A 23939-nucleotide genomic window follows, 5' to 3' on the forward strand; every position below is an offset into this window, starting at 1 on the left:
CTGAACATAGTGAATGATTGAATCTGACAAACTACAATGATATGAGTTTATTTCCATTTTTGAAACTTTATTACACAATACACGATAACAAGTTTACCACCATTTTTACATAATCAACTAATAATATTATAAATATGCAGGAAATGTCAACCAAACACTTTTACGTATCTTATTAGTTCAATAATGAGACTGTTAACATGCCTAAGAATTGAATCTGAGGAAATGTGAAAAATATGCTGAAAAGTGAAAAAACAGCATAACTTCCACAATAATGGCCCTGATTTTCGAACTTGACCTGCGTTTTATGAATATTCATCAGCTGTGTAAATATAAAGCCAAAAAGTAAAACTGCCCTCCACTTATCGTGTTTACAAGGAAAGTGCACGGCGCCGGCATCGGCATCGCCATCGGCGACGGCGACGACAGACGCAGGTGATGGCAATATGTACAGACACATCTGTGTCTGTACATAAAAATGACACTTCCGTGATACTTCCGTGTTGTGGCTTCTCCAGCCTCGTTGTCACGAAAAAAGTAAATGTGGCTGGCTCAGACATGCGCAGTAGAGACGGCTCCAGCCTTGTACTCTTCAAACCAGAAAAATGGCAAGCGGAACCGGTTGGGAAGTTGTCGGCAAGGGCCCAAAGAAAACTAAAGGCCAGAATCAGCAGCTTACCAAGGAACAGAAAAAGGTTTTAACCGAGAATATGCCGAGAATTGAAGTTGCTGGTAAGTGGTTCACTAAAGCTGGAATTATTGCTCATAAACTTGGGCACTGACCACAGATTGTTGATTTCACGGATGCATTTCACCGGTGTCCCAAGTTGAAGTTATGACGTGGGCGACATGTTGTCTCAGTTTCTTATGAAAAATGAATTTTGGAATGAGAATCCGAGTATATTTTACTTCAGTGCGAAATCATGCTCATTTGTTTTCGGAGGACCATTGTACGCGTAATCACACTAGAGGCAGATGGACGTGGCTTCCAGTTTCACGTCTTCAATTTAGTTTTACATCTTGCTTCGATTATCCTCAGTCAATGTTTCTAAGTACTGCAGTTAGTTTATGTGGTGTCATAAAACAGTTTTGTTGCCTATTACATTGAAAAGAAAAAGACCACAAACATTTCATTACTTCGATTTGAATCAGAAGGTTGATGCAATTTCTAATACCATCAAAGTAATAAATACTAATATTAGGAGAACTGTAATTTTGGAAACTGGATAGTTTCACATTGTTTTACAAATCTTTTGCAACAATTGCTTTCCTCTGCAATGAGTAATTGTTGTGTACACCATTGATTGTTTCCAACCTGGTCAAATTGACTTTTACATATTGCTTTTTTAATCAGCTGTTTGAGAACCTTCAGAGTACTTTTTGGCATTCTATTAGGTTTCCCATATTTACATATATTATGTACTGACATGTATTTGGATGTATATTTTCTCTTCTCAGTTGCATTGCAATTCTGACTTATTGAGTTGAAGTAGTGGCAGACCAATGGCATCACTCTTGAATGGTTAATATTCATAAAATTAGTTAAATGATCTGTTATAGATGCACAAAAGCAAGCTGCAGTTATTATCAACTCCATGCTATTTTACTCAGTAGAGATACTTATCAGACAGGAAGATGCAATCAGTAATTCCTTTTCTTTGATAGCTCCTCTTAAGGAATCGGCTACAATTTATGATGCCTTTGTGGAAAAGGAAAGGAAGAGGCAGGAGAAAATGAGTGGGAAGGAGCAGGTGAAGCCCAGTGGGGATAGTGGCAATAAGAGGTCCAGTCAGATACCTGTATCCAAGAAAAGGCAGCAAAATGGACATAGACAGCAAGCACCCATGACTCTGGATGAGGCTCTGGTTAAGGTACCACTACCGCCTAGAAGCTGTCATCGAAACTTTTAGTTCATCATGCGAAAAGTCTTTTGTTGGAAATATAGAGATAGATTGCATTAGGATATTGCAAGGACTAGCAAGCTATTTGTCCAGCCATTATTTAGAGTCTCTGAGCAGAATATTTTATTGATAGATAGCTTGTTAAATTTCTTACTTAGCATTATATGATACTGATTTAATTTGGTTGTCTCGTGTTGCCTTCACTTTCTGAAATTTTGCTTGATAAGATAAGGACACTGCGCATATAATTTACCCATTGGAGAACAGATTACATATAATTAGGTGGTTGCAAATGGCATGAAATAATGAGGTGTTACTCTTTAGCATATGCAGCAAAAATTTTTCAGAGTTTGTGATATCTCAATGCAAATTGGGATTGGCAGTTTGAGTAACTTCATTTACATGAGTCTAATGTATTTTATCCTTTTTTTAGATTGATAAGAGTGAGCTTGAGCTGATTTTGACCAAAGATCAAGCCACTTTCCCAGAGAACCCCTCTGTCTGGTTGAAAGATATTGCATCTTTCATCAACCTCAAACTGGAGAATGTAGAGGAAAAGGACCCTGTGTTTGCAGACCAACCAAAAGGTGGGTGTTAGAAAATAGATTTATCATGATTTTTAGAAATATGCATGACATTAACTAATTTTTCATTTTTTAACAAAATCATTTAAATTATACCACTAAAAAGAAATGTTTTGAAAATGTTTGAAGTGTGAAAACAATATTGTGAGTGTCTAGAAATTGTATCTTAGTAACAGTAAGTACTTGGTTGAAATTAAGAAAAGATTATATGAAAATATATATTCTGTCATAAATTGATAAATGTTATATTCAGGTTTAGTTGTCATTAGATGCATTAAGTAACTAAGATCTTTTAAGTTCAGCTTGGACAAAAAAAAACTATCATGCTTTGTATTCCCCTATCAGAACATTGCAGAAAATGAATCATTTGTAAAATGAATGGCTCTTGAAATAAACTTGTAATTGATAAATAACTTGCTGAGCTAAGGGTTAAGTCACACAATTTTAAGGTCTTGAAATGTTTTCAGATTACCCTGTCTGCAAGCTACCTAAAAACCTGAGGTCCTTACTGATGAACACACTAAACCAGTGCTCAAACCAAACATTGGAAATTTTCTGGGATCACTGCATCCAGTCCATGGTTGCAGATATGGGAAAAGGTAATGATGAAAAAATCTTTTTGACATAAAAGGCTACTGTTTGATATATTACTTATGCATGATATATTGAGTTCACATTTTCAAGCATTTCCCTTGTTTAGTGTGGTAGTTATATTTCTGTCTCTTGTTACAGGTCTGTCAACATTTGGCTACCGTATCTTCATTCAACTAATGGCACAGTCCAAACCTGCCATTCCGCTGGGGCAACTGAAAAAGGTAAGGTTTTCCTCTTCATGTAAGTGAGGGTTTTTAGTAATTTTAAATGAAGATTTTTCCATCCATAAAGAGAGAATGAAAAAGAAACGCCCATACAGTTTGATTGTATATTTCCTCTTCAAATCTCGGTCACTACCGAAAGTGGGTATGACTAACATGCATTTTCAATAGTATTTTTAGATGTGATGTTCATTATTTATTTGTAAAAAATGAATTATGTATGCCTTTTATCATGATACAATAAAAAGATTTATTTTCTGTAGAACTTGGAGCTGATGAAGGGAAACAAGAGCAGAACACTGAGATGTTTGTCCATCATGTGGGCCTTGGGGCAGACTGGACACACTGACTTTAGGTGTGGTCTTAAAGGTTAGTCCAGTACTTTTAGATTCGATAAATAAAAACTTTGATGTGATTTAAATAATAATGCTGTCACATGTGTTTAGACCTGAGTTTAAGTCAATCTTGAGGGAGTCATTCTTGACTTGGATTGCTTCTTGATATTATAACCAGAGAACATTTGCCTTGAAATGCCATTTTTGTGGTCATTAATGATGCTATTTTTTACTTTAATTTTAGTGTGGTTGGAGCTGATGATGCCAATGACTGGAATGAAGACACTTGCTGGCTATGCTGTGGACTACTTGGAGATGCTTTTCAAGTAAATTTATTAAATTTAATAAATTCCATTATATTTAATAATTCTTCTTTATGTATGTCATCTTGTATAGGTGGAATTTTAAAAGAAGTATATTGGCAGTAAGTGCTTTCAGAAAATTTCATAGAAAAGGAGCAAATTAAAAGTTTGGTTTTTTCGTTGATGGGTCTTGCAGTAGAGTTTGAATGCAACTGAGGTATGATGTGTTACATGATTGTTACCATACTATATCCCACAGGAACCATAAAGATTTGAGCTCAGCATCCAGTGTGATTGGTTTCAAGGAATTCTTTCCTGTGCTGGACTTGATCTACAGTACAGGAACACTACAGGCCCATCAACAGAGTAGATTACTGGCCATCTACCCAAAGATAAAGGTGAGAAAGGAGGTGGTATAGTAGCACATGCCCAAATTTTAAGGGCATAGAAAGGGGGGGGATACATATTAATTGCTAGACAATATTTGGATTAATTTCTTGTAATTTTGTTTTACATTGTTTTATTGTCTAGTGCATACAATTTAATTGATAAATCACCTTTAATCTTGTACAAAAATATTTATAATGTATGAACTGGTTAATAAGTCAACTTTAATCTTCTACAGCACTCTGTAGTTGAGATGATAATCTGTGCATGCTGTTTGTTTTTAAGACTCTGGCATTTGGAAAAACTCCTCAAAACAGCCTGAGGCACTTCTTCCCTTCGTTCCTGTCCAGACTAGGGGGATCCTCCTCCCCAGCTCTGAAAAAAGAGGTAAACCCCTTGTGGTTTTGATGATAGACATTTTTTTCATGGATTGGTCTTAATTCATCTGCAGTGTCATTCCAAGCTTAATGTGTAATTATAGGTATAGTGGGTTTTGATATATAATTATAAAAATGCCTCTGTTGCTAGCTCATGTCAAAAGAAAGATTTTTTGCCTTTTGAAAGTACATTATATGTTTGGAGTTGATGGCAAGTAAAATCATTCTGCTCTTTGAACAAATTTGATCTCTGTGTAATAATATTTAGGCTCTTATATTCCTCTTAATGTAACCTTTTGTCTTAAACCTGTTGAAGCTTATATTGATGTCTTTGTTTGTTTGATTAATTGATTGATTGAACGATTTTGAAATTTATTTGTGTAGTTGCTGTCTTGCCTGATCAGCTGTCTGTCTACAGACAAGCAGTGCTATAGTGTGTGGATGCAGATGTACACCAAACATCTCAGCCAGTCCAGGTAAAACATGCACCACCATAATATTATATTATTGAAACTTTTTCCCTTTTGACACAATATTGAGTTGGATGTTTTGGTAAAAAGTAATGCATATTGGGTAAACTGCAATGTTGAATTTTTAGCAAATTTGTATGATGCTGTAATATATTTCTGTGCGGTCAATATTCTTGCTATGTTTTCAACATGCCAACATTCCTCAAACAAATGAATTGTTGCACAGAGCATTTGAGCATTTGATACTTATGTTAACGTAATTGCTAAAGCAGATTGGAGTGTGAGGCAACTTTAGCCAAGTACATTTTTTACTTTTAAAGTATTTTGCTGGAGCACATCTTGAACAACTGGCCATTGGTGTCCCGCAGTCTGGAGAAGAAGCTTCTGAAGGAAACAATCCGAGCCTTCACCATTACAAATGAGGAGCTTGCCCAGCAGGGGAAGACATCAATGGAGGGATATAAAAACCTGCCTGTGGTCTGTAAGGTATGGTGCTATGAGAGACTGAGTGCTGGCTGAGCATGATGGATTGGTTTAGTATGAAATGTTATGATGTGGAACTTGCCATCAAGTATTTGTACTATTTACTTGGCAGTGGTGTATGTTGTATGCCTAAAGTGGGTCGCTGTTGGCAGATATTCTCTGTCAAGTTTAAATGATTTATGAAAAAACTAAATGAGATATTGCTCTGCTTCTCCACACCTGCAGCTACAGGTGTTTTCATGAAAAATGTACTATTTTCTAATTAAAGGGATAATAACTCTTCGTATGAGATCAATATTTTACAATAAAAACATTGTGAATAAGTCATAGAGATATAATATATTCTGTTTTACCACAAAAACGGCAGTTATAGCTATTATTCTGATATCTGAGCTTGTCTTTAGACCACGTGACCTCCATTGATGGCTATACTCTGTTAAAATCTCTTAAGAGATTTTAACAAAAAAACAAACTTTTTAGAAAAAAACCAGGAACTAACTTTGAATGTAAAAATGGATTCATTAACCATTGGTTAGTATGGGAAAATTGTTGTTTACTCCAGGAAAATTCATTTTTTGGTCGAAACGAAGAGTTATTATCCCTTTAATGTTTAAATAATACAAGGCTACAAAAGAAGTAAAGTGTTCCATATGATTGTTATTTGTGATTTTTATGGAACTTAAGGTTTTGGAAGTATACTTTTTAAACATGGATGTTGTTTGATGAGAGATCTCACCACTTAAACTATTTGCATGGAATTTTATTGTGAAACAAAAGAGTCGTGTCATCTCATTAGTACATTGTTAAGTAACATTTTCTGTGTGGTAGCTTAGCTTTAGATCAATTACCACCTGTTGGTCTGCAAAACATGTAGGAAATAGGGGTTTAATTCTGCCCTACATAAAGGGATACATATGTATTGATCAAATTTTTATCAACAATAGGTGTAATTTAATCGTGAACAACATAGTAAATATTATCAGCCAGTAGGTGGTAATGTGCTTAGAGTATGATGCAGTATAAGGAGAAAAGCAGCTGCATTGGTTTTGAATAAGGAGTTATTGTTCAGTATTTGTTTCTTTATGTTTACAGCAACTTCTCCAGAAGATGACAAGCAGTGGTTTCCCATGGATGCTTCTCTTCCTCCTCACATTTGGAAGTTTGGGTGCAGTCATTGCCTTTGACATCTACAGCAGTGGGGGGTTTGAAGGTATGTTTGTGCTCATGGAAACGGCAAAGGTATTGCTTTTGAACATATGTATTTTTTTTTCTTTATTTGAAAGATAGTGTTTTATCAGTATATGAATATTTTGCCTTAAAGAAAAGAATTCCGACAGATTAAAATTTTCTCATGTGGTTCCAGGTTCAAGAACAGAAGGGATTTTGAAAAACACTGGGATATTGGCCTTTTCTGAGCAAGTTTGGAATAGGACCCAACTGTATGCTTCTAAACTGTCACAGTAAGTATTCATAGTTTAACAACAATACTAAATAACTATTTTAATAGTTTTATACATATTTTTCCATGTTTATGACTTGCTTTCCCTCAAAATTATTTATCAGCAGTTTATTGTTATTCCAAATGTGGTTGTTTCCCAACTGGAAATGCTACAAATACAAGTACTTTCAGCAAAAAATATTTTAGTAATCATCACATTTCTTAATTTAATTATGCTAATAGTCATTGCTTTTCTTTTGACATCTTCCTAAACAGGGCTGATTCAAGATATCAGTTTGGGAAACTGCAAATGCTTAATCCATTTTTATACCAGTTATAATGATAGACTTTGTTGTTGTTTTTTTTTAATTACTTTTAAAATTTTATTTCTAAAGTGGTGTTTAAATCTGCTTGAGTTTCTAACTCATCTTTCTGGTTCCTCTCAATTGTAGATGGTTGTCTGAGAATGTGCCATATTACTGGGCCCAGTTGTGTGCTGTAACAGGACCCTATTTCAGCCTGCTGTGGGAGAAAATACAAATCTTCTGGACATTCCTGGTGGATGTGACCAGGTCGCAGCGAGAATGGCTACAGGTTAAGATTCCAGAGTTACTTATTTGGGTATGTCAGAATGAAATTTCTTCTTTTAATTATGTAAAACTTTGCCAGATGCAAAAAATGATTGGTTTGTGTTTTGTTAGAGGACTTGAGTATATTTTTCTAATTTATTTTTGATTTGAAAGAGGTTGTAGGAGGGAATTTTCATAGGCAAATGTAGTGAATTTGTTCAATTTTTCCTTTCTTTGATTTCATATAATTTTGATGTTCCTGTAATGCCATTTTATCTCTGAAATGCATATTGTTACTTAATCATCATACTACAGAATTTAGATTAAGTTTTTCTGATCCCTTTATTAGGTGGACACAAAGGTGCCCTGGCTGTGGACATCTATAAAGTATTACTCAATGCAAGCATGGCAGTTGCTATGGTGGCTCTGGGAGCTCTTACTCTCAGGCCTTATTACATTTGGAAAGTGGCTACATGAAAATGTTTTCACGTAAGTGTATTTATATATTACAGTTTAAAAGGATATGAAAATACTTAGTGATAACCTTTTCATATTTTATTCGTTAGTTTCCTGAGGTAGTTTATTTTTTAACAATTTCAATTTTGATCCTTTCCAGTGGAAGCCTTTCTATAGAAAACATACAACAGAGCATATCAAGCCTGCTTTTGGCAATACAACAATATATGAGACAGTTTATGCAGTGGGTTATGGCACTGTGGACTGCCAAAACAGAATAATCCATTCCAGCCAACCCTTGAAATGCCAGTATTTATTACTATTATCAAAGTCACATGATGGACAATATCCAGTTCTGAGATCTGAAAATAAAATCCATGTTATATTAGGTTGATATTTACGTTCACATAGTTACTTTGTGTTCGCGTTATCAGAACACTAGCTGCTGTGGTGTGGGGAATTTTGGTTATCATTGTAGAGTCACAAATAGCAAATTTTATATCAAGTATTGCTGTATATGGTGAATTTTAATGGTTCATGCTTAAGTTTGACTTCTAGTAGGATCACAACTCCTAGAGTACCAAGCCTACAGTGATGTTTGTTTCAAAACAAATATACAGTTAACAATGTAATTCTGACTTTAAAGAGTAGTACACAATGTTAAATCATGTGTAAGTATTGCACAATGTGGGCCATTTCCAAAGTAGAAATGGGGTAAGGCAAAACTTCCCATTTTGAGATGTTCCTAACCCAAGGTGCTAACAGAAAAGTAGTATTACCCCTATTGTCTACACTTGACCCCACTTTACATTGGATGGCATCCTTTCTGTGACCCTAAAACTGGCATCGTTGTGGTTGTAAAAAGAAAGCACAAGCATTGCTTTTGTTGCAAAATGAATGCTCAATGATCGGCCAGTTGTTGGCATGTAAAGTATTGTTTTTTTTACTCTCAAACAGGACTGCACAACGGAACGCAGAAAGGATGCTGTCCAGTGAAAAGGGAGTTTTATAAATATAAATACATGTCATCTGTTCATGACATATTAAAATATGGCATTGCTTATTCATTGCTCATGAGCAGTGCTTTTAATATAGCAGTTTGTAATATGAATATTTCCTTTTGCATAGCACAATGCACATACACTACTATCTTCACTGCATCACACTAAAAATGTATATTTATTATTGAAGTTTTGATAGCATGACATAAATGTCATCACAAAGACCCTTTTATTCAGATACAATCTGTAAGAGACTTATTATTTAAGTAATATTTTTTCTGGATTTAATTCAAGACCTTCATGAACTGTTAAGTTCTGTTCATAAATAAAGTTACTGATACAAAGCTATATAGTTTACGTTATATTATGAAGATTGTGCACATCAAGAGTTAAAGAACACATGCTTGGTGTTCTCGTACAGTTTATTTGCTAATTCACCGATGTCTTCTTTTCTTGCAGCAGCCATCACCTCCAATACTTGTCTGAAAATAAAAAATATGAAATTTCACTTGAGGAAAAAAATGAGAAAGGAGTTCTAGAAATACACATTTAAGAAGAATGGGATTGACATTAATTATAATAGTTCATCGCTTAAATCCAAGTATGTTTTTCTTTAGAAACAGATAGAAATCTAACTAAATGAAACAAAGCATTTCTAAAGAATACTTTTTATCAAAATTTATGCACTAAGCCCCAGCAAATAAAAACTGTCCATACATAATAAAGGCTGGTTCATTTCTGCTTTTCACTGTGTACCCAGATTCCCATTTCTCTTTCTTCTTGTTGGGAAATGTAGTTTTAACGGACTTGGCGCCAGCATGTGACGGCCTGATCTCACACCAGGGGGCATCTAGAAATGATCAGTTTACCAATATTCATATCAAAATGAATGGCAGTCCCTTTTCATTCTTTTAGGTAATAAATACATGTGTAATGTAATTTTTTTTTAGTCTGTGTATTACGTAATTTTTTTCAAAAACTATGTGGTAGTAAATTCTGTAATAGACTGAAATGAAAGTGTTTACCTGTTTCAATCATTAGTCTCTCACTTGGTATGGAACACATAGCATCAATATTCTCCTGTGTTTTCAGTGAACTGAAATGATAACATCACACTTAATTTCAGTATCATAACTTGGTTCTATCTTAACAAAACTCCAAAAACCAACAAAAATACCTTAGATCTAAATATATATATATATATATATATATATATATATATATATATATATATTCTGTTTTCATGTAAAGAACTAATATCATGACATAACTTTTTACAATTTCTCTTATCTCTAGCAAACAACAGTCCTGACATACCAGCCATTAATACCAATATACATTCCAATATCTGTTAAGGAGCGAGCTTCTTCTGCAGTCCCAGTAAATGAATGAACCTAGATAATGTACAAAGCATATGAACTGAAATTAAGTTTTCAAGTATTAACTTACAATAACTTAATTAAATATATGTTAAAAATACTTGTTGAAACAATCTATAAAAAAGTGATAATCAAGAGTTCTCATGTTGCATTCTACCTTAAAGGCTATGTTTAACACAAGGTTTTAAGCCGTCAATGTACAACACACAAATTTACCACAGCTTTGGAGAATCGCTCACGGTTTCGTTTCAGTATGCTTAGAAAATCCTCATTACAATTTCTGGAGTGGAGAAACATGGGAAGGCGAGTTTCTTCTGCAAGCTCAAACTGCTTTTCAAAATACCTACAATAAGATAACATTTAACAATTTTAAACAAAATGGGGAAACCTATAGCTACTTTTTCACAAGACCAGGACTTTCATCAATCAAAATTCACTTTGATTTTTCAATTTTGTTCACCTCAATAACAAGAAACATATTCAAACAAATTTGCTTACTTCAACTGCACATCTTTGGGGCAAAAGTGTAGCCTGTCATAATCTGAAAAACAGACAATGAATATCCAAATAAAACCTGCTTTAACACGTTTTTAAGGATCCTAGTGGTCCTGGATAATTCTGTAAATATAATCCAGATTTTTTAATTCAATGTATCCAGTTATAAACAAAGATGTCAAAGTCCCTAGCAGTGAATTGCTTTTATATACAAAAATCACAAATCTTCACCATATTTACCTAGACCACATTCACCTACAGCTACAACCTTGTCCTTGTTTTCTCTTATCAATGTTTTCATGTCATCCAGGTATTGCTCTGGAGAACCTGTTGCCTCAAACTCCTGGCATCTGGTTGGATGACAGCCAACTGTGCAGTGTAAGGCATCTGGAGGTAGCAGTTTTTATGTATGTTCACATATTTACTATGGTTGTTGTTATCAGAATACAAGCTTCTCTGGGTGGATTTTTGATTATCACTGTAGAGTCACAAAAAAACTCATCATTTTATATTAAACATGACTGTACTTGGTAACTATTTAATAGAGTACTACCATTAGTTTTAGCTAGTTCAAGAGCTTCCTTGCTGTCTTTTAAACTCCCTCCTGTAATGAGAATCTGAAAGATGAAATTATAAGATGATCAATATTTGGTTATTTAAAGCTAAAAATAACTGAAAAAGTAAAATTCTTTCTTCTATCTCAGATCTCTCTCTCATTTAAGTATATTTACAGTTTCTTTGGTTTATTCATGAAATCCACAAATGTATTTTGTGTGTTGTTTTGTTTATCTGCTTTCATTTCTATTCATTCTTAAATGATGATGTACATGTAGTATGTACACCACATACATGTATACCTCCATCACCAAATTTCAAGAGTTACCTTTTCCACACCAATGCCAAATGCCCTTTGCAGAACTTCTTGCAAATCATCTGAAAATTGTAATAATAGGCTAAAATTAACAACAACTTATACATTTAACATTTGCCCAAATTTACTGCCTCTACCTCTTTTTTTCACATTTTCTGAGTGCATTAAAATGCAGTAAACATAATACGAGTTTACAGATTTACACTCAGTTTACAAGAAACACACAGTCAAACTTAACTTCTTTGGAAGGATACACAGTCATATACCCCATAACATACCTTGATGCTTTTTAGAACCATGGTATAACCCTCTGAACATAGGATCTACAATAAAAGTATGTGAGTTAACAACATCATAGAACATGATCTTTCAAATTTAAACAAAAATAATAATTAATTTTTATTACTTTACCGATTAAAGCATTAAAAACACCAAAAACAATATACACGTTACTGACGGGGATTGCATGGAAAATCTTTCAATGAGTTTACCTGTCAAGTTTGCTCCGATGTCTGTGAACACATGAACATCATGAAAGGACGTAGACGATGACACCGGTCGAGGAGCACACATAAAAAAAATATAAAAAGATAAACAATTTAGTGATTAAAAAGGAATTTGCTATTAAATCATTTGATTAAAGCTGCATCAAAATAATGCGTTATGAATTACAGTATGTGCGGCAATGCGGTGGACATACGATAAACGTACCAATGAAACGAAATGTGGTTCTTATGGGCGCAGCCATCTTTATTTTAAACACAGGGATCTGTAGAGCAGCTTGAATGAAATTTTTGTCTTGATATACCGTTATTACTTACGATGATATTCGAAAACAATATACATATTACAATTTTTTTCTTAATCTTTTACCAATATAATACGTATGTTTTGCGGAGATTATTCATAACGAAACAATTCCCTATGAATCGCGCGCCACCTATAATGCAGCGGGGAAATTTCAGGAGCAAAACAACTGAATGGTGTGTGAGTACTTTAGACGAATGTGCACCTTTATATTATTCTTTACCTTCTGTAGTTAACTTATTAGAGTTCTTCCTAAGCCTTAGCAGTGAGTCGTTCATATGTTGTATTTTGATTGTGGTTGGAACAAGATTTGAGCTCAAGATTTGATTCGTACCCTTTCTTTTAGTTTGACATCCTCAATCTCATGCATTGACTGCTACATTCTCTCTCAAATGGTGCTCAGAACACAAAAGGATGGTCTCCATAGCCTCTTAAAGCTTACTCTGAATCTAGAAGCTCTGTTGGTGTAATTTAAAAGAAAAAATGATGTATATTGTGTAACTTGTGGCTCTATGGCTAACAAACTGCTTACAAATTAGAGATATTCAGCAAAATTTATCATGCGTAAAGATTGGAATAAGGAGAACCAGTTTCACATTACTGATATTTTTATTCTACCTGTACTTATTTATTTTACTTATTTTACTTACTTATTTCAAGCACAAAATATATTCCTATGCAAGCTTAAGTACTTAGTACGATATTTAGGGTGTTATTATTCACAGTGATGCTAGATAGCTGTTGCTCTAGCTGTGGTCGTACATTGAGCATTTGTTGGGAGTTTATTTGTTTTCTGTAATAATACCGTTGTTTTATATTAACTCAATTGCAAAATAATTGTTTTGTCATCCTATCATTTCAAACTGTTTGCTGTTTGTTGTTGAGAATTAAATATGTAATTTCTAAATCATATATGTAGGCAATGCAATGTTTTATGTATGGTTACCTTTTATATGAAAAAAATTTCTTGTTTTCCTTTCTAGATTCACAATGAATTTATTTGGTGGATCATCAACTGGGTCTTTTGGTGGAGGCTCCTTGTTTGGAGGTAACCAGCAAGTGGTGGTGAACTATAACCCTATGAAGGATGTGGAGGTAGCCTCTCCACCAGATGACAGTGTCAGTTCTCTCCAGTTCAGCCCAGGGACGCTAACTTCTACATTTCTAGTGGCTGGAAGCTGGGATAACAATGTAAATTGAATTACATATTTCAAACTGTATAGTGTCTAACAGTAACTTAGTGACGCATAGTGTGCATGTCACTTGCCTGTCTTCTGACTGACTGGAAAATGGCAAGTTTGGGTGATCAAATATAATTATAAAACCATGGTGGGGATAAAAAGGTGAAAGAAAATATTGTCAGCATATGGTCCTAAACATATTTGTTCATACAATGTGAATAGCTGAAATACAAGCTACTTAACAGAAACTGCTTATTATGGTGGCTACTTTTGAAGTAGGGGGAGGGGTTGAGTGAAGTTTGTGCAAGTGATCTGTTGTTTGTATATGTTTGGTTTTACACTTATTCTGCTGCCAATCCTGGACTTAATTTAAATCTAATCTATTTCATAGTGCACAATTAACTATAAAAATAATTCAAGTGCTGATATTTTTTTAAAAAGCACTGTTAGGGAGAAATCTTCTTTACTGACATTGATACCTTCCATACACTATAGGGGTTCTAGTTAAGTTTTTCAAGTACATAAAGTTTTTTTTAGATATATAAATAGAATATATTTTTTGGTATAAAATTGTATTTCAAGAAGAACAGCATGTAATAATGACTTGTATATATGTCAGGTTCGGTGCTGGCAGGTAGAACAGAATGGCCAGACAATACCCAAAGCACAACAGACACATACGGGGCCCGTGCTGGATGTGGCATGGAGTGATGTAAGTATAAGGAAAACTTAGGTGTCCAGGCAAAAAAGATTTGATACAATCATGGTCATGCTGCAGCAGCTTTAAAAAAATAACTAAGTAATGTCTGTAATCTTATAACTTAATGCAAGGAGACAAATGTTAATTACGAGATTGACACAGGATCTTTTTTGATAGAAGACAAATTGTTGTTGAAAAATGATGGGTCTTGCTGTCTATATGATATGAATGTGCTTCTGTTTGTCAGGATGGCACAAAAGTTTTTACTGCCTCTTGTGACAAAACAGCAAAAATGTGGGATTTGGCAAGCAACCAAGCCATGCAGATAGCCCAGGTAAAATTAATGACTTAGATTGTTATATTACCTAAAATGTTTTCCATTTTGTGCTAAAGTAAGAACAATAAAATTTATCGTCAGGTAGTTCTGATCAGTACATACAAGCCTCAATATGCTCGTGAACAGTAATAGATTATAACGTTTTGATATATTTATGTTTTTGTGTTAGTATGTGAAGTGCAAAAAGAATTGTATAAAAGACTATATCTCTTGGTTCTTTCCCCAGCATGATGCTCCCATTAAAACTATCCACTGGATCAAAGCCCCGAGTTATAGCTGTGTGATGACTGGCAGCTGGGATAAAACACTAAAGGTATCATGACCAGAAACATCTAATATATCACTTAGTAGACTGGTGTATCACTTGATATATAGGCTGGTGCATGGGTAGCTGATGTTTAACTGGCTTTGATGTCAATACTTGTCCTAGTTTTTGTTGTGTTAAATTTGGCTTTTGGCTTAAAACTGTAGTGATGATACATGGAATCCTTTCTGGTGATTTTCCAATTTCAAGTATTGGTTCAGTTTGTCTGCCAATTTGCCCATTCATTTCCATACATCTCAGACAATATTTCCAGTCAGTGGCTTTTCTGAATTTTGTCAGCTTGTGTTAAAGTGCATAAATGAATTTTAAGTAAGACAAAGAACTGGAGTCATAAATTGGAGTTCTTAAAAGAAGGTTTTCACTTTTTAGTTCTGGGATACTAGGAGTCCCAATCCAATGATGACTATAAACCTTCCTGAAAGAGTTTATTGTGCAGATGTGGTAAGTTTAAACGGAAACAGTGTGAAAAGAATTGAAGCAAGACTTTAAAAAATCTGTGATACCTATAGTTGTATTGAAGTAAAGATATTAAAATTATAAAAAAAGGCTGATCTTCAAATATGTTGTCTATCCACATATGTAAAATTATAGCATTATGCTGAATTTTTAGGTGCTTTTACTTTAAGATAAATGTGTCTTTCTTTACATTTTCAGCATTACCCAATGGCAGTTGTAGGCATAGCTGGGAGAGGTATCATCATATATCAACTGGAGAACCAGCCAAGAGAATATAAGACAATGGATTCTCCTCTCAAATATCAGGTTAGACATGAAATGCCCTACAACAGGAAGAAAAAGTACACTTTTTTTCAAGTTTTAAGACCTGTAACTGATTTTCAACTTATCATAGCAAATATTGACAAAAACTAATGCTTTTATGCAAGAAATTTTACATAATAATTTGTGGGTAATTTAATTTTTTTCTGTTGATAATATATTTCATAAATCTTTCAGCATCGGTGCATCAGTATATTCCTGGACAAGAAAACCAATGGCCCGGTGGGTTTTGCTCTGGGTAGCATTGAGGGAAGAGTGGCCATACAGTACCTCAGTCCTACAAACCCCAAAGATAACTTCACTTTCAAATGCCACAGATCCAATGGTACAACAGGAGGGGCACAGGATATTTTTGCAGTAAGAAAATGATGTATTACAGCTTTACTGGTGTCATCCAAAACTGATTATAAAAAATCTATTGTAACTTTATATGCAGAAAAGTGATCAGAATTCATTATGTGGAAGGAAGGTGTCAGCTTGTAGACATTGACATGTGAAAATCCAGGGGGAGGGGTCTTGTTTGTTTAAGTTGTGCCAAAGATTTGGTTTTAAGATGACTCCATTGAGCACACTATATGAAAATATTTTCAATATATTATTCAGGTCAATGGCATTGCTTTTCATCCAGTCCATGGCACTTTGGCTACAGTGGGGAGTGATGGAAGATTTAGCTTCTGGGATAAAGATGCCAGAACTAAACTGAAAACCTCCGAGCAGCTCCCTATGCCCATCACTTGCTGCCATTTTAATGCAGCAGGAAACATTTTTGCTTATGCTTCAAGTTATGATTGGTCAAAGGTAATTTTATAGATTTTAATGATAGTTAACAATACAATAATTGCACTTGTATTTCACATACAGACTTGTATTTTCATCCTATTGTTGAAAGCGTCAGTTGTGGTATAATTCAACTACAACTACTGCGCCTTGATATAATTACACTCTTGTATGTCAATTACAGTGGGTGACTTGTGTTGTAACTAGTACACACAATGCGCAACATTTTAACTATACTTCTAAGTGTAACTTAACATGTGAAAGTAACAAAAGCTTTGGTAACCCAAAAAACTGCTAGTTTATTAACTTTTATCAATACCTCAGGCAGTATTCTTCAGGGGAACTTTATGGTCTTGACGATTTCCACTATGCAGATTTACATTTTAAGGGATTCATTTTATGGATAGTGTGATTTGTATGGAAGAGTTTCATTGCATGATAAAATTGAAAGAAATCTTTACATATTCCAGGGTCACGAAGGGTTTGATCCCCATAAGATGAAACCGCACGTTCTTCTCAGGTCTTGCTATGATGAGTTAAAACCAAGTAACAAGAAATCCTAAGAGAAGTATCAACATATTTTGGGAACCCAACTTGACTACAGTGCACAGTAAATACGTATTCAGCCAAATTGTCTGTCGTATGTGCACTTCTTGTGATTTTCAGAAAACTGAACAAGAGAGTCTAACATTCGTTATTTGCATGAATATTTAGTTACACCATTAAAGTATGGTAAACAGCACATAAAAAACCTTGTATCATTGGTAAAATAGTTTGTCTCCAGTACTGAAAAAATATACCAGAGGCCAGATATTACAGTAACGCAGAAAATAAAAAAAAAAGCAGACAAGCTAACCTATTGTCAGTTTAAAATATATCATTTATATGTTTAAAAATTTTGTTTTTGAGATTAAAGGCTGTAAGGAAATTACTGTGTGGAATTTGTAAATTATTGTTCAATCACCAGATTACCTTTAAAATGGAAAGATCTGATGAAGAGAACTAAAGTTGCAATTTGGAACAAAACACTAATGTAACATAACATTAATTAATTATTAAAGATCAACTTAAATTCATGTTGTTGTGTGATTCTCTGTTCTGATAACTGCAAGACGGTGAAAATGAACAGTATATTTATTGTCTGTGAGTACAAATCCAATAGACATGATGCCATTAAGTAGATAGACTTCTTGTATTCGTGATTTGAAACTATGTTTCTCACCACTTAAAATGCATCAATTTTTCATAGTTCTTACCAGGTAATTAAAATTAATATCACTCAATTTAAATTAAGTATCAATTATTATCCTTGAAAGTTTTGACATGGTGTGCCCTTGATCCCTAACCCTGTGACCTTGAACACAGATCCAGCAAGTGCCTGCTCATTCTTTAGTTCCTCCTCTGTACAGCCCTGGACACCACTTGTCACATACAGCTCATCCAGGTTAGGACCACCAAAACAACACGAAGTGATTCTTTCAGCAGGAAAGGTGACCCCCTGGATTTGTTTTCCTACACAGGAAAATAAAAAGTAAATGAGACAAAAAAAAGCTGTTCTTTTATATGCCAGTGGATTTATAGTAAAAGCAACATGGCAGGTGGCTGAAAGCCCAAAATATTCTGAAGTTTTGATTTCAAATAATTTACCACTAATTATGACATTTGCTTAAAATATGAGTATATTTGACAGCATTCTTGTCTAATTTACCTGTGACTGGATCGAATCTGACCACTTTCCCTGCTTTGTAGCATGCTACCCACAGTTTTCCCTCCACATCTATACACATACCATCAGGGAATCCCTGTTCTTTGAGACCGCCCTCTGGCTGTGTATTAAAGTCTATGGCAGTGCGCTGGTTGCCTGAATGGCAATGGATTCACACCATATATTAATATAAATTCACAAAACTTGATGCTGTGAAATACCGAAATAAATATGACTATATTTTGTTACTTAAAAATCGAAGGTAACATTTCAGAAATGAAAAGATTGTACTTACAAAAAAAAAAAAAAACAAATTGAAAACGCAAATATACATGTTTTACTTTTATCATATTATACTGATTAATATTTTACGCGCATGAACGAAATAGAATGCGATTCCCATTGGATTGCAACACGAATAAACTCACTTATAGCACCAGCATTTATATCAAAATCAAACGCATAGACTTTGCGTGGAACAGAGTCGATGTAGTACATTATGGTGTTGTCATTGCTCCAAGCCAGACCGTTGGATATGTCTATTTTATCCACATGCTTTGCCAAAGTACAACCTGTGCTGAGTGAGAATAAGGAACCCATTTGCCGCTCTGGCTGTGCAGGAACAGTTTCATAACCCATGGTCCCTGAAGTTCAGCAACAAATGATTATTTTTAACTATGTGACACTTGAAAATTAAAGTTTTATAATATTAATTTCAAAATATACAAGACCAAAAAGATTGCTTTATTTGCCATTTGCAGCATAAAAGGACAAGTATTTCTAAGGTCCTTCGTGAAAAACGATGTATTTCTATCATAGTTTTAGAACATGTTTTACACATCAAAAACTAAAAAAAAATACTACACAATCCGTTTTAAAAATCCACGCACGACGTACGGTATTTCACTCAGATAAGCGCGACCTCCAAGTTGCATACAGGCGATACAGGCCGATAATGATGGCATACCTGCCCACAGTCTGCCTGACGGATCACATTTTCCATCATTAAAACGGTTCTTGGTGCCTTGATCTACCTCTGCCAGGACGCTGGTCACTTCCTGCTTCTCCCAGTCCAGTCGGACCAGCTTACGACCAAGGCTTACGATGAAATCTCCCTTAGTACTCGGCACCACCAGGCTGAGAGGGTTATCTGAAATGACACACTTCAAAATATGGGTAATATGTATTTCATCTACACCAAGTGTCCCCAGTTATGTAAATGAACTAGTTTAACGCTAGACCTCCAACAATTTATTTGCAATACTGAGACACCTATAGGCCTAATAATTTAAGCGCACTTTACACTGGACGGCGTCCTTTCTGCGTCCTGTAATACGGCCCCGTTTGAGAGTAAAAAAAACTTTACGTGCCGACACCTGGCCGATTACTGAGCATTCATTCTGCAACCAAAGCGATGCCAGTTTCATTGTCGCACAAAGGATGAAGAAAGGACGTCGTCCAGTGTAAAGGGGGTTTAAGAGAGCAACTTAACCTGAACGGTTTGCTCGAAGTCTTTAAGCAAAAGCCTACCCAGTTTAATTTGGGACTCTTCTCCAGTGGCAGGTTTCCAAGAGGCCACGACTCCTGACAGGATATCTACGTAATACAGTGTTTGGTTCTTGTCATCCCAGTGAGGTCCTTCCCCGATAGTCTTAGCAGCATTCTTCAACGCAACACTTACAGTCCCAACAGACATGGTTCGGATAGTTTCACCTTAGATCACCCCCACCTTTTAACGCTGTTATAAAGTCCGTGTGCGCTATATAGTTAGACACAACCTAACCAAAGACCTGAATATGGGACATGGTCCACAGATTATCTGCCAATGGTTCATATTTACACGTGGCGTGTTGTCATACAAATTGTTGACAATGGACATCACTCAGCCGTCATTCACCCGCCCTGATGTTCTAGGTATTCAGGCAATGCTTCCCTTCTGAACATTGCTAACTTGTAGTGTAATAAAGCTTTATTCCACTGATATCTGTTACAGGGTGCTAGCTGTCAACTTGATTGGTTGGTACATCTTGAACCTATATAAAGTGACCCTTATTATAATTCCAAACTACACACACTGGACAAAAGAAGTGTCACCCCCTAACTCAGAGTAATAAAAGTAGGCAGATCTTGGGTATTTATAATGCCTGGTCTACTTATAACGTGACTAATGAGTATAAAACCGCTATACCATTGAATTGTATTGTTGGTCTTGTACATGTACAGCAAATGTTATTCCTGTCTTCCTCCAATATGGCAAGATACAGGCAATTATCTAACGGTTATAGGTGCAAGTTGTTAACCTGAAGAGGCGGAATATAAGCAATGTCAGAATATCGATACAATTGAATTGTTCAGTCAGAACCGTGCAGAGGGTCTGGTCTCGGTATAGAAACACTGGATCAAGAGACAATTTGCCTCTGATGGGTCGTCCAAGAAAAAATACTGGCCGTGAAGACCGACGACTGATTTTGATGTCCAGGTTGTCAAAGTTCGACACTCCTTGTCAGTTGACAACACAGTGGAACAATTTCACACATAAGAATGTGTATGTGAAAATTGCTAGGCGTCGGTTACATGCTCAGAGAGTGTACAGCAGGGTAGCAAGACTGAAACCTCTTATATCGTTACAAAACAGGCAACGTAGAGTAAACTAGGGTCAACAGGATCTGGAACTGGACAGTTCATGACAATTGGTCCTATATATTTTTTCTGATGAGTGTCGCTTTGGTCTGACCTCTGATGACAGACGGGTACTATGCTGGCAAACTGATGGTAAAGCATTTGAACCACATGCACTGAATTTTCGAACCCGGAGCAGCATATTCATCATGGTGTTGGGCTGCATCAGCATCCATGGCTTGGGCGAATTGATAGTGGTTAATGGAAACATGAATCACTAGAAATATATCGATGTTTTGGAGTCAGGCTTGCTACCATCTATTACTGACATGTTTGGTGACAGGAATTATCCATTTGTTCACCAGGATGACAATGCTCCTTGTCACAGGCCCAGAGCAGTTGATGATTGGTTTGACCAACAGGACATTCGCAGGGTGATGTGGCCTGCCCAGAGTCCGGATGCAAACATAATAGAAAATGTGTGGAATGATATGTCAAAACTTTTGACAAATGCCCGTCTAACCAGCAGAGAAACTCTGTTATATTCAATGTTTCATGCTTGGGCCAGCATAAGCCCTGAACGCATCAGACAATTATATGAAACCTTGCTTCGTAGACTGGCACCTATTATTAGGTCACGTGGTTATGCCACTAAGTACTAATTTTGGACTTGAAACTGCATATTTTGGTAGAATGTATATTTTGCTCTCATTTTGTGATTTTTTGTGAAATTTGATGTTAATAAAATGATACCAGGAGCATATCATTCCACAGTCATTTATCTCCCCCATAGTATTGGCTCAGTAGGGGTGACACTTCTTTTGTCCAGTGTGTGTACACTACCACAATATAAAAAAACGCCATCAAAAATTAATATAGTGTTTTATATAATGGGGGTAAACATTCAAAATTCCTGTGATTCAATGACATCAAATTCCGTTTGTATTTAACTTAGAATGGTTGGTACACCAGTGGCGGATTTAGGGGTTGTCAGGGGGATCCTGACCCCCCCCCCCCCCCCTTCGATTTCTGAAAAAAAAAATGGTCCCCTCTTGAAATTAGAATTTTGACTAGTATATGTGAATCATAGTTCTAAACCGTACCAAATGGCACCGTTCGCCCACAAAAACACCAATTTTTTTTTTTTTTGGGGGGGGGATAATCCTGGATCCGTCCCTTTACACGTAGAGCTAAAAAAACACACTAAGTGACCGTTATTTTAAAAACTAGACTACCAAAATATAAAAAGGGGTTCTCAACAAATCCATAGATCTATATATTAGGGATGACTTTTTTATTTCTATGATTTAATGAAATTTCATTTTTAAAACACTCTATCAAATAAAAGTTTTGACTCTTATGACATAAGTACAAAAAACGATGGAACCTTTTAGAAGCCTTACGGAGTTTTACCTGTGATCTCTTCTTAATTCTGTTGCGTTACATGTCATGACCAAAGTATATCTTCCCATCCCTTGAGATAGGATCCTTTAACTTGACTTTTTATGTATCTTAGACTGCATTCCCACAGATTTAGATCGATCCATCTGGATCGACCTAACTCCCTGGGGGTTCACGCTAAATTGCTGTCAGCCGATTGCATACTATAGTTAATTAGCCCCTTACAGCTTTTAGTAGGCGGGACAGTAAACTAGTGAGACTCCCCCACGGGGATAGATCGATCTAAAATCTGTGGGAATGCAGTCATAGAGTGCATTCCCAGAGATTTAGATCGATCAATCCGGATCGACCCAACTCCCTGGGGGTTCACGCTAAATTGCTGTCAGTCGAGCGCGCACCATAGTTAATAGCCCCTTACAGCTTTTAGTAGGCGGGACAGACATTTAAGCCGGCTAAGCTGACAGTAATCTAGTGAGACTCCCCACAGGGATAGATCGCTCTAAAATCTGTGGGAATGGGGTCTTAGTCTCCCGAAAATTTAAGGTTAAATAATAATGGTGCTAACATTATAAGATATGAATAGATTTACCTAATGAAGTTCAGTCGACCCTAGGCCACTTTGAAAAAAAAATGCAATTGCCATAAAATGTCGATTGGCTATTCCAAAATTTTATTTTCGACGACACTGGCTCCAGTGTTGGGATTCATGGGACTGAGTGCGTTTATCACTTTTTGTTTTAAAATTGACAAAGTTGGTTAGGTTTTTCTTATGTGATTCAATTGAATTATAATAAATGGGATGTAATCACGTTCTGGGAAAAAAAATTAGCTGTTGATTTAACAGCCTGGAAAGCATCATTCATCGCATGATTACGGCGTTATTTTCTCGGACAAGCATCTTTGCGCTGAGCGTAGCATGAATATAGCAATGGTTATTAGATCAAAAATTTTTTTTTTGTTTATCAGGCAGAAACAATGATGTGTTACAGTGAAATTTCGTGGAATTTTTGAGGACAACTGTGAATGTAAAATTTTGAAATTTTGTGCGATTTTTAGCCCACCTTACATATACATGTAGGCCCTGCATTGAGCTCAAATGCACTTAAATGTACTTAAATGCACGGGAATCGGGGCGACTTCAGTAATCAGAACAAAGTGAGTTTTGAAATTGAATATTGTGATTTGAATAATCAACATGTATATTCTATGTATCCAAAATATTTCAACTAAATTCTTGATTAAAAAAAAAAAAAAAAAAAAAAAAAAAAAAAAAAAAAAAAAAAAAAACCATGAAGATCCCAGAATTTAATATAGAGGCCTACAGCATAATGAACTAACGCGAGATTGGGACGTCTTTGAATAAATGTCGGGACAAGAGGAATTCTCAACTTGATCTGGAAGCACTTTTGGAAAAAGAATTTTGAAATATAAAAAAAAAAAGAAGAAAAAG

General features: G+C 35.4%; 4 protein-coding genes across 7 annotated transcripts; 2 read left to right on the forward strand and 2 right to left on the reverse strand.

The window, feature by feature from the left end:
- Positions 1 to 538: 538 nt before the first annotated feature.
- LOC106165627 (transmembrane protein 214-B) lies at positions 539 to 9463 on the forward strand. The gene is made up of 16 exons (XM_013543914.2): positions 539 to 729; positions 1663 to 1868; positions 2332 to 2485; positions 2950 to 3081; positions 3215 to 3297; positions 3561 to 3666; positions 3877 to 3958; positions 4194 to 4332; positions 4607 to 4708; positions 5083 to 5174; positions 5489 to 5654; positions 6744 to 6861; positions 7015 to 7111; positions 7542 to 7710; positions 8008 to 8147; positions 8275 to 9463. The coding sequence occupies exons 1-16, from the start codon at positions 603 to 605 to the stop codon at positions 8393 to 8395; spliced, it is 2034 nt and encodes a 677-aa protein (XP_013399368.2). The 5' UTR covers positions 539 to 602; the 3' UTR covers positions 8396 to 9463.
- LOC106165628 (deoxyribonuclease TATDN1) lies at positions 8199 to 13024 on the reverse strand. 3 transcript variants are annotated; one of them, XM_087001724.1, is made up of 12 exons: positions 12891 to 13024; positions 12352 to 12372; positions 12139 to 12183; positions 11873 to 11922; positions 11543 to 11606; positions 11230 to 11376; positions 10993 to 11035; positions 10711 to 10837; positions 10433 to 10509; positions 10141 to 10211; positions 9833 to 9965; positions 8199 to 9597 (listed from the first exon to the last, which is right to left on the reverse strand). In XM_087001724.1, exons 1-12 carry the CDS (start codon positions 12943 to 12945, stop codon positions 9498 to 9500), a joined length of 933 nt encoding a protein of 310 aa, XP_086857850.1. In that variant the 5' UTR covers positions 12946 to 13024; the 3' UTR covers positions 8199 to 9497. The 3 variants fall into 3 exon arrangements, with proteins under 3 accessions (XP_086857850.1, XP_013399370.2, XP_013399369.1); XM_013543916.2 differs by lacking the exon at positions 12891 to 13024 and adding an exon at positions 12572 to 12655; XM_013543915.2 differs by lacking the exon at positions 12891 to 13024 and having other exon boundaries at positions 12352 to 12560.
- LOC106165630 (mRNA export factor-like) lies at positions 12671 to 17836 on the forward strand. Of its 2 annotated transcripts, none has more exons than XM_087001720.1 (10): positions 12671 to 12843; positions 13651 to 13858; positions 14468 to 14560; positions 14796 to 14882; positions 15112 to 15198; positions 15580 to 15651; positions 15865 to 15972; positions 16165 to 16344; positions 16591 to 16785; positions 17235 to 17836. In XM_087001720.1, exons 2-10 carry the CDS (start codon positions 13658 to 13660, stop codon positions 17325 to 17327), a joined length of 1116 nt encoding a protein of 371 aa, XP_086857846.1. In that variant the 5' UTR covers positions 12671 to 12843; positions 13651 to 13657; the 3' UTR covers positions 17328 to 17836. The 2 variants fall into 2 exon arrangements, with proteins under 2 accessions (XP_086857846.1, XP_086857847.1); XM_087001721.1 differs by having other exon boundaries at positions 12716 to 12847.
- A 46-nt stretch (positions 17837 to 17882) lies between these two features.
- Positions 17883 to 20444, reverse strand: LOC106165631 (regucalcin). Its single transcript, XM_013543920.2, has 5 exons — positions 20000 to 20444; positions 19437 to 19619; positions 18898 to 19113; positions 18473 to 18625; positions 17883 to 18276 (listed from the first exon to the last, which is right to left on the reverse strand). The coding sequence occupies exons 1-5, from the start codon at positions 20163 to 20165 to the stop codon at positions 18068 to 18070; spliced, it is 927 nt and encodes a 308-aa protein (XP_013399374.2). The 5' UTR covers positions 20166 to 20444; the 3' UTR covers positions 17883 to 18067.
- Between the last annotated feature and the right edge of the window lie 3495 nt (positions 20445 to 23939).

Source organism: Lingula anatina, chromosome 1, assembly GCF_051362555.1.
Source record: "Lingula anatina isolate TDL-2025a chromosome 1, LinAna3.0, whole genome shotgun sequence".
In the NCBI taxonomy this organism is placed as follows: domain Eukaryota; kingdom Metazoa; phylum Brachiopoda; class Lingulata; order Lingulida; family Lingulidae; genus Lingula; species Lingula anatina.